A 14,347-nucleotide genomic window follows, 5' to 3' on the forward strand; every position below is an offset into this window, starting at 1 on the left:
TCTTTAGAGAATTACTCAAAAATGTATGCCAACAATCGGAAATGTTTAAGAACTTCTATTAAAGACCCTTTTCAGTCTCTTAACAGAAATATAGTGACCCTATTCCATAAAGTGAGCAATGCCTCAAGAGTTTCATTTTTGGTATAAATTTTTGCCAAGTATAAAAGTCAAGATTCTAATACTGGGGCAACGCCAGACCAAACATGATTTTGTTTACAAATATAATACGAGTGTTGCTAAAACAAATGTATTTTTTGTAATAATTGTTATAATGACTTAATAAAAATATATGTTGAATACCAACTTTAAAGTAAGTGATATTAGTAGAGTAAATATCTAAAATGTCTTATTTGCAGTATCAGTATACATTGTAATTAATAAGCTTTCCCAAGATAAATTTCTTAATGCATAACTTTTAGAAATAGAAGTAAAGCAACCTGAGAATATAAATTAAATGATTTCAGCTAAATAATTCTCGATTCAATAAAATTCATAAAAGCAGATTCTTTTGAGGCGTGTAAAAGTCGCTTTCATTAAAAAAATGTTCTCGAACCAATGCAGCCGACTGGAACTTCCAGTTATTTAGTGTTACAAAGCTCTCAAATCATCAGTAAAGCAGTTAGAAAACAAATAATTTATACTATTTCTCATAATGATATCCCCCCAATTCAACTTTGCACATGGTGAATTATGTGAACCTGTGTTCAAGTTTATGGTGTTTTCTTCATTTCAGATTAATTCTCTTAATAGAGCAAGAGGCAAATAACTCAGCGTCTTACTCAGCAAAAACCAGCTATTTAAACCGTGCTTACAATACAATGTTATATTTTTAAAATAATGTCGGTTAACTTAATGTTTCTTCAGTATCATCTGGATCAAATGAAGCATTTATTCATCATATGATCCTCGTCTCTTGTTGTAATAACATCAGTGCACTTCAGCACTTAATTCAAGATTTTCTGCAATTGCAAGTATACCGGAATCTCACCATATTTGGAGGTATAGGCCATCAGAAATTGTTGCTTAGCGGGGTCTCGGATGGTACAATAGAAAATGTATTATGTTAAGTAACTTGCCAACTCCAGTTTAGTGGATTCATCTTGTTAATAACGTTTGAACATGCAAATATTTCTTAAACGATACTGATGTGCGGGATCGTTTAAGGGAAAAAAAATGGAAGTAGAGAAGCTAAAAGAAATTGATTTTCACAAGTAATGACATTGTAAACAACGGAAGACTCGTAATATTATCACTAAATAGTGCACTATTGTAATAAATAGAAAAAATAAAAGATTTTAATTATCTTATTTTTCGCATTAGCTTATTTTTTTATATACTTAATATATAGTTAGAATATCTATTGAAAGCAAAGTTTTATATCCCGCAACTCGTATTTGCCATTTTCACTTTCCTTTTTTTTTTGCCCAAGTTGAAAAATAGTAAATTTTGCTAACGTTAGATTAAATATACATAAATAGTAGTAATTTAATATAGTTAGATTAAAGTCCCATTTAGAAACTACTTGAATAGTGATCAACTAAAAAGGATTCTTGTTATGTTTTTTTCCATATTTCCACGCTACAGAATTACTTAGACGCTGGTGCACCAGAATATTGCATAAAAGTTAAAGTTTTTGTAAGTAATCTTTATTTAGACAATTTTATTGTTAACGCCATCTTTTGTACTCATAATGCCACTTCGAAACAAGAAAATGCTAGTATTAGTTTTACACACAATTTTATGCTCTACAACTTTTAAGCAAATCATTTCTAGAATAGGAAATGTCGTTTCAGTTATCTAAGTAAGAGGAAAACTAAAATTACCTTATTTTATTATATATTTTCTACTTGGCAGTCAAAGCTCATCTTGCCAGAGGGGGTAAAACTTCGGATAGTCATACTGAGTTGAAGTGACTACTAATGTAATAAAATCTTAGTCGTAATTTTTTTTCTAAGATTTTTGCTGCCTCACGAAACGTTTCAAACCTTTTTTATTAATATCAGAATTTAATTTTTAAATATGTTGCATTTTATGCAATGATTTGTACTAAATGATACTTAATTTTAAGTGAAAATTTTCTGTCTTCCTGGTTTTAAAACGATAGTTATTAAAAGAATGTATTTAAAATAATTATCCTATTTATTAATGCATTTTTAGTGAAATGTAGCATTTAGAAACTAACATTTAAAGATTTTTTTTTTTTTAAGTACGTTTTTTCTACCCACCAGTGTTATACATTTTCCTAACAAAAAATACTTCTAGATTTTAAACTTACACAGATTTTTTTTAAATGGATCGATTGGGAATTTTTTCCCATTATGAATGCAAAATATTGAAAAACAAGATGCACAATGTAAAGTTTAGTTTAGTTATATTAACATCCTGTTTTAAAGCAACACTAGGGTTATTCTGGGACGGACTTCGTAATTTTGAACCGCGGTCAGATGACGAGGACGATACCTAAAGCAGGCTTCCACTCTTCAAACTTCCACACTACACCAGCGGGGCACAAAATAAATTGTTGAGATTAAATCCTTGCTTCAATTAAAGATATTAAAAATACATTCTGTAATTTGTCGTTTATACAAATTATTCTTGGTTGATAGAAATTTTATATTTGAATAAAATATATAAAGATTTAATTATCATTGAAATGGCCGGCTGTCTTAGACGATTGCGATGAGATTACACAATTATTGTACCTTATAGCTTTACCCGGCTTAGTCCAGAAAGTGTAAGAATTCCAGTGCCTCAAAGGCCTGAGTCGTTTTTCCTGGACGGAAACTGGACGTAATCGTCCCTTCCTTTAAAGAAATTACAGGTGGGGGACACCAGCTGAGCTATAATAGAAAAGCGTGGTCAGTGTTTAGCCGCTGGTGATTGTCGTTTGGGGTTTGTTTAATTTGTTGTTTATTTACACTCGCACGTGCGTCCATGATTTTAGTTTTTAGTTGCTTTTTTTGCATTTTACCGTTTATAGAGAACTGATAGTAAATTTTAAAAATAAAATAGGGATAAACTAATTAAAAAACCTTTAACTTCTAATCAATGTTGGATTTTTTTTTTCAAAAGTGTATTTGAATTTACTTTATTACTTACTTTAATGGTAAAAATAAAATTGGAATTTTAAGTTCATTGAGACTGATAAGTTTATCTTATAATTTAAAAAAATTTCTTGTATAATTCACAAAATTCACCCAAATACAAATAATTTTTAATATATAATATAAAACTTAACCATATCATCGGCAAATGGTTAAAGGTTGCGACAAAGATTTCTTATAGTATACGCACTAAGTAGAATACGTATAATGTGATCCTTGAAAATTTTAATTTTTAGAAATTTGCTAATTTTTGCATGTTCTCTTTATTAGAAATTTTTTTTTTATTACTATCGATTATTCAAATAATTTTATTCTTTCTCATAAAAAAAAATTCTGGAATTCTTCCAGCATTCAGATTAGTTTCCGAATTAAAATTAATATTTTCTATTCAACTACCTAATTAATACAAATTTTATCTCAAACAGCAAGATTTTTGTATTTGTATAAAATTGGGAAATTTGACATAAGGCGAGTTAAATATGCTAAGTGCGCATGTAGATATTTCTCAATCGGCTCATAATTTTTCAATTATTCTCAGAAATGTTTTCCAAAATTGAAACTGAATACATCATATTTTACTTTGTTTCTAAATTTTATACAGCAATGGATTTTAATAAAAGTCGCAGTAATTTTTTTTTATTTAATATTTTTTTGGTAAAACCCATTTTGAAAAATCGAGTTGTAATTAAATAAGATACCAGAAGAAGGAAATGAACAGAAATATTTCAATAATCAGTGTCAAAAATAAAGAGGAAGGAAATAGTTTAAATCTATAAACAGTAAAAATTTTAATATTTTTACATAAACTGAAAAAAATTATGGCAATCGTAACATTTTTTAAAAATTTAATCGTTCAATTTAGGTTTTCTTTACGGAAAAATGTTTCTTCCCTTAGTTACTACCTGATGTGCCCTTTTCCTTGACGCGCATAGCACGACTTGAAAAGCCACCCATCAATCATTGTCAGGAGTAACGGACCCCCTATAGCAAGCACGTGCTGCACTTGGGAATTACCTTTTACCCCTTCCCAAAGCACCTGAGTCGGGTTCCGATCGGATGGGCCGAACTAAGGCGAGTTGGAGCTCATAAAAGTACATTTTTATTTTGATATCAGAGGAATTTAACTTTAAAAAATTCTTTGTACTTAATTGATTTTGATTAAAAATATAAAATGAAGACAACTGCTTACGCGATAGTTTTTTTTTTAAAAATAAATTAACTGATCGTTGATTCGCGATTCGCTATAATATGAATTTGATAAATGAAAATCAAGAATAAATTAAAGCAAGAAACAAAATTCTTGGAATTGGTTTAATATTTTAGTTATGAATATCTTGTCAAAATATAGCAGAGGAGAGTAAAGAATATAAATATTATTTTCAATTAATATGAAAACAAATTTTCCTTTTATTGCTGTCCCTCCTTCCTTCCTTAGGAGAAGGTATTTTACCGTGACCTTCCAATTTCGCTCATCAAGTCTTGCGATTTGCAAATAAGATATACTACTATGATATATTATCATTCCATTTTCACCAAGAAATTCCGTGCCTTCAATAAAATCGCGAAGCTCAGCAAAAGCTTCTTTTTAATTACGTAGGAACAAGGATTAAAGGTCAGTGCACACACTCTTCTACAAGACAAATCCCTTGCGGAAAACTACTGGAAAAACAACTGACAGCTTTAAATACATTGATAATTGTTGGGTAATGCACAGATTCATCGAGTTATTTTCCAAAATCACTGTCCATCGAAGAAATTGCTGACGAGAAGCGTCACTAACCACTTGTTCAGAATTTCAGCAGGGCAGGAAGCTCCGCTTGAAATTCTCTCATAAGGAATTAAATAAAAGAGGAAAAATATCAAACCGTCAAATCTGCCTGTTCTCCCGTAAGTAAGGCAACTAAATGGCAGGAGAAATGCATTCAATTTCCTTTCTAGAGATTTAACCATGTTATTTCGCCGTTAAATAAATAGAACATCTGAATGGTCCAGAGGGTATTCATACGTCAACTTCCCTCATGAATTCTCCTTGGATTTGTTTCATAAGGAGAAGTAAAAATCGTTGACTTAGTGGTATGATATGCTCTAATAAAGGTGTAATTCCTTCATCCCCACGTATAAAATTATGGAATTATATCTCGCAAATGAGTATTCTATACTTCGAAGTGTAGTAAAAAAGGTAATTGCGTATTAAACATATGCCAATGGCGAACGACAGTTACGAAAGAGCCTATTAGTAAGATGTACTTAATGGGGGGGGGGTACATAATAAATCGCTTGCATAGGATTAATATATATCACTAGAAAATTGAATGTATTTGGCATGCTTTTTTTAAACCAAATGAAACCAAAATTTAACATGGAATTACAATTGTAATCACAAGATCACATACAAATTTCGTTTATTTAAGTCCTTTGAGTTATCGCATTTACATACTTGTGAAAGTATAGATCGACATACGGTCAACCTCGAGAGATTTGATATATATTTACAATTTAAATATTAGATCTATATGGCATTTTATTCATCTAATATTTATCAAATTCGCTTCTATTTGGACAGCCGAAGAGACATTCTCTCACAATGGATCTCGTTTAAAATTTCAGAGAAATGTACAAATTGATGCAAAGTCGGTCAATCAAATGTCATCCATCCAAAAGCATCTATAAGTTATAAGTTCACAGATAGAATTCCAAATTAAACTTAAATGAATTAGTCATAATTGAAAATAGTTAAGGATCTTCTTTAGTTGCCAATTTCAAGTTATTTCAGTAAAGCAAGGAGAAAGCTTATACTGCTCAAATTTGAATTTACTGTCAACTCGAACCTTCTTAATACTTGCACAATAAAAGAACTGTTAAGTGATGAAAATGGATCCTGGCAAGAACTTAAGAACTTTTTCTTTATGGAATTTAATTATATTGACAGCTTTCTGAAATCGGCAAAATCTTACATTTCCTTGCGACTTCATTCTTTCTGTGAAAATCGAGTTACAGGGTCAAAATTACCATAGGGGTAATTATATCAGGCTATGAGTTAGGAGAAAATATATCAATTTTGATATTGTATTAGACATTCCGTTTTATAAAAAAATTAAAAAATTAGTTAACGATATTTATATTTTCTCTTTTCGAACCACGAAAACATTTATCTAATCAAAAAGAAAATTTTTAGTTAAAAAAATTCTTCACCCGATCGTATCAATGACTAACCAGATCACACAATATCAAATAACTGATTTTTTTTCTTCTTGGTGGAATTCAAAAATAACAGCAGTGCACATTGAGACATTTAAAGAAAACATTTTCATCAGATGAAAAAGATTAAAATAGAAAGAAATAGGAGAAATAAAGTGGTATTATCTGCTGCGTCGTCCCATCCCAAGTATTGGCAGATTTAGCCATTTTGCAATCCTAGACACGCACATTATGAGGTCCTTTTAATAAGATGGTTAATTTTTACATTTCAGTACAATTTAAACATGTTAATGGTTTATTTTAGATTAATTTTTTTAAATAAAATTTGAGAACGTGTATCTGTTTTTATTTATTACCATTCAAGACTGTGACATCCACCTTGTCTGGCAGCAGATGTTCGACTTCATAAACATTTTAATAACCAACCAAACGTAGTGAAACTAATAGGAACCCGATAAATTAATCTTGATAAAGTGTTAATATTATCCTAATATTTTATCATCCGTAAAATGTGTATACTTTACTAATTTGTTGTGCAACCAGGAAAGTAAAGTTTCTAATCGATCAGCTTGAGGCTACATTCAGCTTAACAACCCCAGACCTACTTTCTCTGGTTGAAAATACGCCATGATTCATTTGGCGGCGATTTTATCAGAAAACTGCTGCACCAAAATGTTTTTTTTTAATTGCTCGTAAATTTTCAAAAAAGAAATCAGTCAGAAATTAAGTCAAGATGATACATTTAAAATTCCTTTAAGAATGACCCGTGGTATTTCTTCCACATATTGCAAAATTGAAAAGATTTCTACAGAAATGCATAGATTTGTTTTTATTTTTTACTTGATCTATACCTAAAAAAAGCGTGCAATGCAAATCAATAAAATGTGAGAAAATGACCCTAGCAAATACCACCAAAATATTTATTCAATATACATCTGTATTTAAGGGGGGTATTGCCTTAGCTAACTACCTCACTGAGAATGTCAATAATAGATTCAGTAAGTTGAAAAATAACAAGTACAACGCTTCCAGGCCAACTTAATTATTTAAACAAAGTAAATGAAAACAATATACTTATTTTAACAAAAGCTATGTTATGTACTAGTCCAGCTAAAAAGCTAAACATGAAAGTTAACATTTTCGAGAAGAACAAGAATAACAAGAATGGTGCACAGTTGCTTCTCAATTATAAAAATCCAAGAAAAAAACGCGGCACGAGTATCAATTCAAAATTGCTTCCTTCTGAAGTGCGAAAGAGTATTCTACTTGTGACAACTCGCAAAAACTTTCACCAAAAGTCGCCACAGGAGGTCCAATTCCACACATGTCGTGAAGACTCACAGCAAAGAGATAAAGAAGTCAATATCCGCCATTTCCTGGAATACGAGCGTGTTCGTGCGTGTGTGCGGGAAAAGCTGAAGGAAGACAGCCATCGCCTGAGAGCGTTACTCTTTGTGTAACGTCAGCTCCATTTCCGGTGGAAGCAATAATTTATTTCGTGTTCGGTAGATAGTCTGTTCGAGAGAGACACGACGAAGTAATCTCATCGCTCGAGATTCGTTTATTTAGGGCCTGTTTATTAACTTTGTGATGTGTACAGAACAGGAATTCTTGGAAATTGACTAATAGTGGTAATATCTGAGCCAAACAAAATTGTTATTTGTTAAAAGGAGAGAGAGAGAGAGAGAAAGTACTTGTATGAATGTATAAAGGGAAAAAACAGGGGAGATTCAGACACTTCGTGGCTTTATGCAGTGCGAATTATAAGGTCATTTTTTTAATAATTTCGTCAAAAATTAATGGTTCACATTTCTACGTTTTTTTTTACTTAACATATTTATGATAGTTTAATTTTTATTTTGGTAATTTTAGAAAACACCGGTTTTTATTTATTATAACTCGTAACTTGCATGTTTGTAATACATTTTAAGCCAACACTCGGTGTTGATAAACACTAAATAAGCATAATGAAATAGAAACCTAGTCAAATATATTTGATACATCTTAAAGTCATCACATACAAATATTTTAAATTATTTATTAGTTAGGTTAATATTTTAATCAACCTGCTTTCAGCCCAATCCTCCTCAGTCTAGTCACTCTAGGTAGCTACTTATCTGCCTATAAGAAACACGTCAATAAAAAATAGATAAAAATTTTAATCGTTATATAAAATTGAAGAATAAAATTATTTACTAACTTGATGTCCAGTAAACGGCCAGAAACTCGATACCTACATTCCGGTTCATTTTTATTTTTTAAACAATGTAACACTGAAAGCATTCGATATTACGTTTGCGTCGCTTAAAGGTAGGATATAAACAATTTTTAATTAAAAATTTAATATATGGAGATTAATTTTCAAGATTTGAATTTTTAAAATCAAGATTTGAATATTGCCTTACACCAAATTCTCTAAAAGAACCCAAAAGTCGAAACTTACTGTAGTACAAATCAAATTTTTCATTTATAATAAAATGACAAACAGCCACTTCAGTAATGAGAATCTCATTGTTTTAAGTTCTATTTTAAAAATTTTAAAAATTAACTATGTATAAATACTATATTGCAACGAAATAGAGGTAATTACTACTTGTTTTACTAAAGAAAACTGGAATTTTTAAAATAGTTTTAACTATAATTGCTGACTGAAATTATAAGCATGATTATGAATTATATACTTATTTTATAAGTATTATGATACAAGTATGTATCATATTATATAAAATGATATAAATATGGTTGTAAATGCAGTTAGAAATTAGATTATGAAATACTTTAACATATGTTATGCCGAATGTAATTGATTGGTTAATAACCGATTAATCGTATAAATGGCAACATATACTATTATATTTATCAGTTAATAAAAGTAACTAGTTAATCATATTTTAACCCTTTCTAGGGCCGTGGGAAGTATGCTTCCCACCAAATTTATCAATCTTTGTATGAAATTATGTAGGTTGGCATAAGTTCTGACAAATTTTTGTAGAAAGACAGAAACTTAGATGCTTCAGTTCTTTATCTCAGACAAAATGATGCGTCTTGATTTGTTACTTAATTAACCAAATTAATTAATCAAATCAAATTAAATTTATCTAATAAGCTAAATGAATCCCTTTTCTTATTCTAATTTCAAGCCTAAAAATATTTTAACATAATATGACTAACCCTTTAAAGGGCCATTTTTTTTCTAAACTACAATTCAATAGTATATAATTCCTATTAGCATATTACTTTGGAGTTGAGTTTTGAACAACATATCGAGAAGAGTTAACAACACTTTTTACTATCAAACCAGTATCACATTCCTCCCAAATTCACCTTAAGCAAAGAGTCCTGCTCCCAAGTGAGATCGTATGAATTTAGTGTTTCAAAAAATAATGGAGTCTATATGCGACAAATTTTAGAATATCAACTAGGAAAACGTTTGAGACCAGATTAAATTGAACCATTTCAATAAGATTTGAAAAATAAATTTACTTCAATGCCTTAATAATTTTTCATTTTTCTCTTTTTATATGCATCGCTGTAGAGATGAATATTTGATTGAAATGTTAATATAGTTATACTGATTAATTGTACGATGATTAATGCGGTCGACTGGAAACTTATCGGTGAGATTTGACAAAAATCTTTAAAATTAAAATGTTCTCTTAATTTTCGTAAGATAACTTTAAAATATGGATCAAGTAACATCAGAAATATGGATCAGATTGTAAGATTACAATTTTTTTATTGGATTTTTCACCTTCATATGAAAGAAATTTAGAATAATGATTAATAATACCATATTAAAATATTGGGAATTCCTTTTACAAGTTAACATGAACTTTTTTTCTTTTAAGATCAAAAACAAACTTTGACGAAAATGTGAAAATATTTGAAAAAAAGACTCGCGAGAGCTAAAAGATTACTAAATTCTGTCATGCCAGTGGTAATAGATATTAAAGATTTTGTATATTCTACGATTAATCCTTTGCAGTCGAATGTCTTCTCTCAGCCATCATTTAAGACGGTGCTTCATTGACATTTTTTTAAAAATTTTAATTGTTAAAAATATCTGCAGAATGTTAAAATGATCTAGATTTTTCAGGAAAACTCAACTTAAAGCAGTTGCATGTATATTTTTTGGTGTAATAAACAGGTCCAGGTATTAAGTGAATAATTATGAATCGAATTATCTTTCCGACTGCAAAGGATTAAGAAAGCAGTAATTCTAGTTATGACTCACAAAAAAAAATCTTACACAAAATGTAAATAGTTATTTTAGAATAATAAATCATACTTGCAAAAATTTGTTCCACTTATTTAAGTTAGCTGTATTGCTCGTCCGAATATCAAACTTGCATTGGAACAGAACAAACAGCAAATTTGTTGGCAATTGCGTTCGACATCATATTATCAGTTTAACAAAAGAACAAAATAATAATGCTTTAAGAAAACAAAAACTAATATTTTAAAATAGGAGCTATCCCATTCTCTTTTTCCATAAAAATGAATCAATCGAAATTACACAAATATATCGCTATGTAAATATCATCGTTTATTGCTGAAAGAGCCGGTGCAAATGTTACCAGATAAGTTCACTGCGAATTCAAATGATAAATGCCAAGACTGCCATTCTTGATAAAATGATAACTGTTGTCCCTACAGTGCTTGTAGAGTACTGTTTGACTTCAGATAAATCGTTTCTATATGAAAGTCATAACGTTCGCTCCTAAGTAAGAATGCAAAATAAACATAGTTACCCACACAACTAATCCAATAATTAAACATACACTGATACAAGACAAGTTTCTACGATTACGAAATAGAACATAAGCATTAGATTTCAGCTCCGATAACTTCCCACTGCAAATAACCAGTGAATAATCTTTGCTAGAAATTTCAGAAAGAGGACTGCCATTTTATTGAATCATGTTAAATATTTCGTCAGATGGATAAGGTATGATTCATGTTACCATCATTTTATAACATTCCCCAAACTTCAGAACTTTGATGAATATTTATGAAAACTTTTAACGTGGTTAAACTTCCGCTATTGAAAATTTTTGCTGCACTTTTTTTCTAAACGTGAAGTTCAATTATACTCGCATATCGACACGAGAAAATTTTAAATTTTGATGAGGAATTACGTCTTCGTTCAAATAAGAAAAAATTGCAGAGAATCTCGCATTGATTTTTACAAGCCAGAGCTATAAGGTTTGTCTTTCTCAGCCGTTTCCGACTACACTCGGTTTGTAACTAGGTATTCTGAATTTGGGGTTAGTAATTTGACTCCTAATTTTTTATTTAATGAATTAAATTGGCAATATAAACTGAACATGCGATTTCTTTTGTGAGATATCAAAATACGATTCCTTCAAGAATGTTTCTTTGAGGGGGGTATATAATTCGGTTGATAAGATATTTTACCTTATAGTTGCATACACTCGAGATTCTACCAGATGGTGACGCTTGCTCACCATTCAAGACGGTGCATCATTTTGACGTGTTTATTTTTTAATTTTAATTGTTAAAAACACGTACAAAATGGTAAGAGGCTGTGGAAAATAATTCGAGAATATAAATTAAAACAATATATATATATATATATATATATATATATATATATATATATATATATATATATAGGAACAATAAACAAGTCCTTGTCTTAAGTGAATAAATATGCATCGAATTACTTCGAGTGCAACAGGTTAATACATTTACAGATGATTTGGAAGAATCTTTGTTGGGAACTATAAATTTAAAAAGGAATATTTTGAAATAAATTCATAAATTCACAAAAATATTAATAGCTCTGAGTATCCGATAAAATTTGCCTTTAAATGGAAATTGTTTTGAAGTTTTCGTCAAATGAAGTATGATTTCTCAAAAGCATGAAATTAGAGACACTCATTACAAAGAAAAGAACTTTCAGAACAGATCCATCGCAATTTCGGTAGCAAAAAAGTGTACTTGGGTTTTATTGGTTTTATTTCTAAAAATAAGAAAATTTCAATGAATATCTCCAATCAACTAAAAGCAAATAGTAAAAATGATTTAAAATTCAAATATAAAACTAGGATCAAATTTTTAATTTCCTAAAAAAGATTTTTGAATATTTCCATCATATAATCGCAATGCCAAAAAACACTATTTTGTCAAATAATTGATGGACAAAAACTGTAAAATATTTAATACATATTTATGAAGAATTATTTGAGAAATGAAGTTAATTGCATTCAACTTCGCAGGAATATTTTCTAGTGATATTTACAATACGATATGGTTTAAAAGTTCGTTTTAAAAAGTGAAACGTAAAGGTTGTACGCATTTTCTAAATCAACGTGCAATAAATATATATGCAAACAAGAATCAAGAATTATGCATTTTCTATCATAGGATTTCAATTATTTTATAGTTTTCTTTACAGTTTCTAATTTTTCTTATATATATGTAATTTCGCTTGAAAAATGAAAGCGGTACCAAAAACTTATTCAGCATATATAAAATACAAAGGCAAAACAAGCAAAATTACGCAGCCAATTAATGTGCACCAATTAATAATAAAAAATATGGTATTAGAATTTTTCCTGTAATATTTTATCAAAATGGTTATTAAGAGTTTCCTCCATTTTATAACTGTACCCAATTATATTTCTTATTCTTAAAATAAAATGAAACGAAATTAACTATCATACCTTTTCCAGACATTAGAATGCAATGAAGAAATGGATTAACAGCTACCAATGAAAATAATGATGCGAGAATTTAAAAAATACGATTTAAAAAAAACTACACACAGCTGCAGAACAACCCTGTAAGTAATATTTTTTATAAAATTCCGACTTCAGTTAGCAATGATCTGGAAAGTTACAGTTACAGATAAAACTGATTAATCATTAATCATCATTTTATTTCAAAACTCCTTCGAAATCTTAGAATCGAAATTTCGCGTATTTCAATAACAATGAAATGTGACCTTAACTTCTACCAACCGCATTGAAGGATTTAAATATTTGGTCTCCCACCCCTTTCTCCATTGGGATTCTAAGTCCTATAATTTTTAAGGTTGGGAAAATAAAATCAAAAGATATTTTAAACATTCTATCGGCTAATTAATGTAGCATCATATGATGCACGATTAAAAATTGTGCGAAACGCTCTATAGAAATGATGTTTGGATTTAGAACTGTACAATGTGGAAAGTAGCTATTACAATAACAGGCATAAAAGAAAAACAAAAATCATAATTTTGAACCGTAGTCAGAGGACATGGACGGCCTCCTTTCTAAATTACAGCACCACACAGACGGAAAGGCATTGGGCCTTAACGGATTTACCATGCACTAAACCCGCTTGTACAGCTGTTTTTCGGTGGAATCGAACTGAAATCTTACGGCCTCGAAGCCGAAACTTTATCACTAGGACTTCGTGGCTTCCATTTGTTCTTAAAACTTTATTGAGCAATACATATCCTCTATTTACGTAGAGCCATCGAACCATGCATCAAAATTATACTGTTCAAACCCAAAACAGTCCTTTTGTAGTTTCAGAATCGAAAGTTAATTTAACTAAACTAAACTTGTTGCTGTTACCGGATTCGAATCCCAATAAAGGTTCATTTTGGTGTCTTGGGGTATTTATGAGGAAATGAATTTCGTTTGTAAGTAACTGAGTGTATTTCATATTCCAATTTTAATGACTGAAAACGAAAAATATGACGAGCTTCTGTGTGTATAAGGAAGAAATCATGACCTTGCCCCCACTCATCTAATTAATTTTAGCTGTTTTGTTTCGAAAAGAAAAAAACTTTTGAAATTCTAACTCCTATTTATTTCACTACGGGTATAAATTATATACTGAGAAAAAGCGATAACAGATGCGTCAGTCTACATCGCGTTAAAAGAACAAAGTGTCCGAAATTTCTCCCTTCAGTGATTTGACTATGAAATCATGATAGAGATTTCTTTGCCAAGTGTTGATTTAGGCTAGGGAATCTTTATTACCTTTTTTGAAAAAGATGTGAGGGTGTTCAAGATTTTTATCTTTTCGTA

General features: G+C 29.9%; 1 protein-coding gene across 3 annotated transcripts in view; it reads right to left on the reverse strand.

The window, feature by feature from the left end:
* LOC129980576 (insulin-like growth factor 2 mRNA-binding protein 1) overlaps window positions 1-14,347 on the reverse strand; it is a 158,263-nt gene that overhangs the window by 122,010 nt on the left and 21,906 nt on the right. The window contains exon 1 of one of the 3 annotated variants that reach the window (XM_056090949.1): window positions 12,992-13,117. The exons of the other annotated variants lie outside the window; for them this stretch is intronic. Within the exon in view, the coding sequence (XP_055946924.1) occupies window positions 12,992-13,004 (13 nt within the window). The 5' untranslated portion in view covers window positions 13,005-13,117. Of the gene's footprint in view, window positions 1-12,991; window positions 13,118-14,347 lie in introns of those variants that run through there. 3 annotated transcript variants of the gene reach the window in all.

Source organism: Argiope bruennichi, chromosome 8 (assembly GCF_947563725.1).
Source record: "Argiope bruennichi chromosome 8, qqArgBrue1.1, whole genome shotgun sequence".
Lineage (NCBI taxonomy): Eukaryota > Metazoa > Arthropoda > Arachnida > Araneae > Araneidae > Argiope > Argiope bruennichi.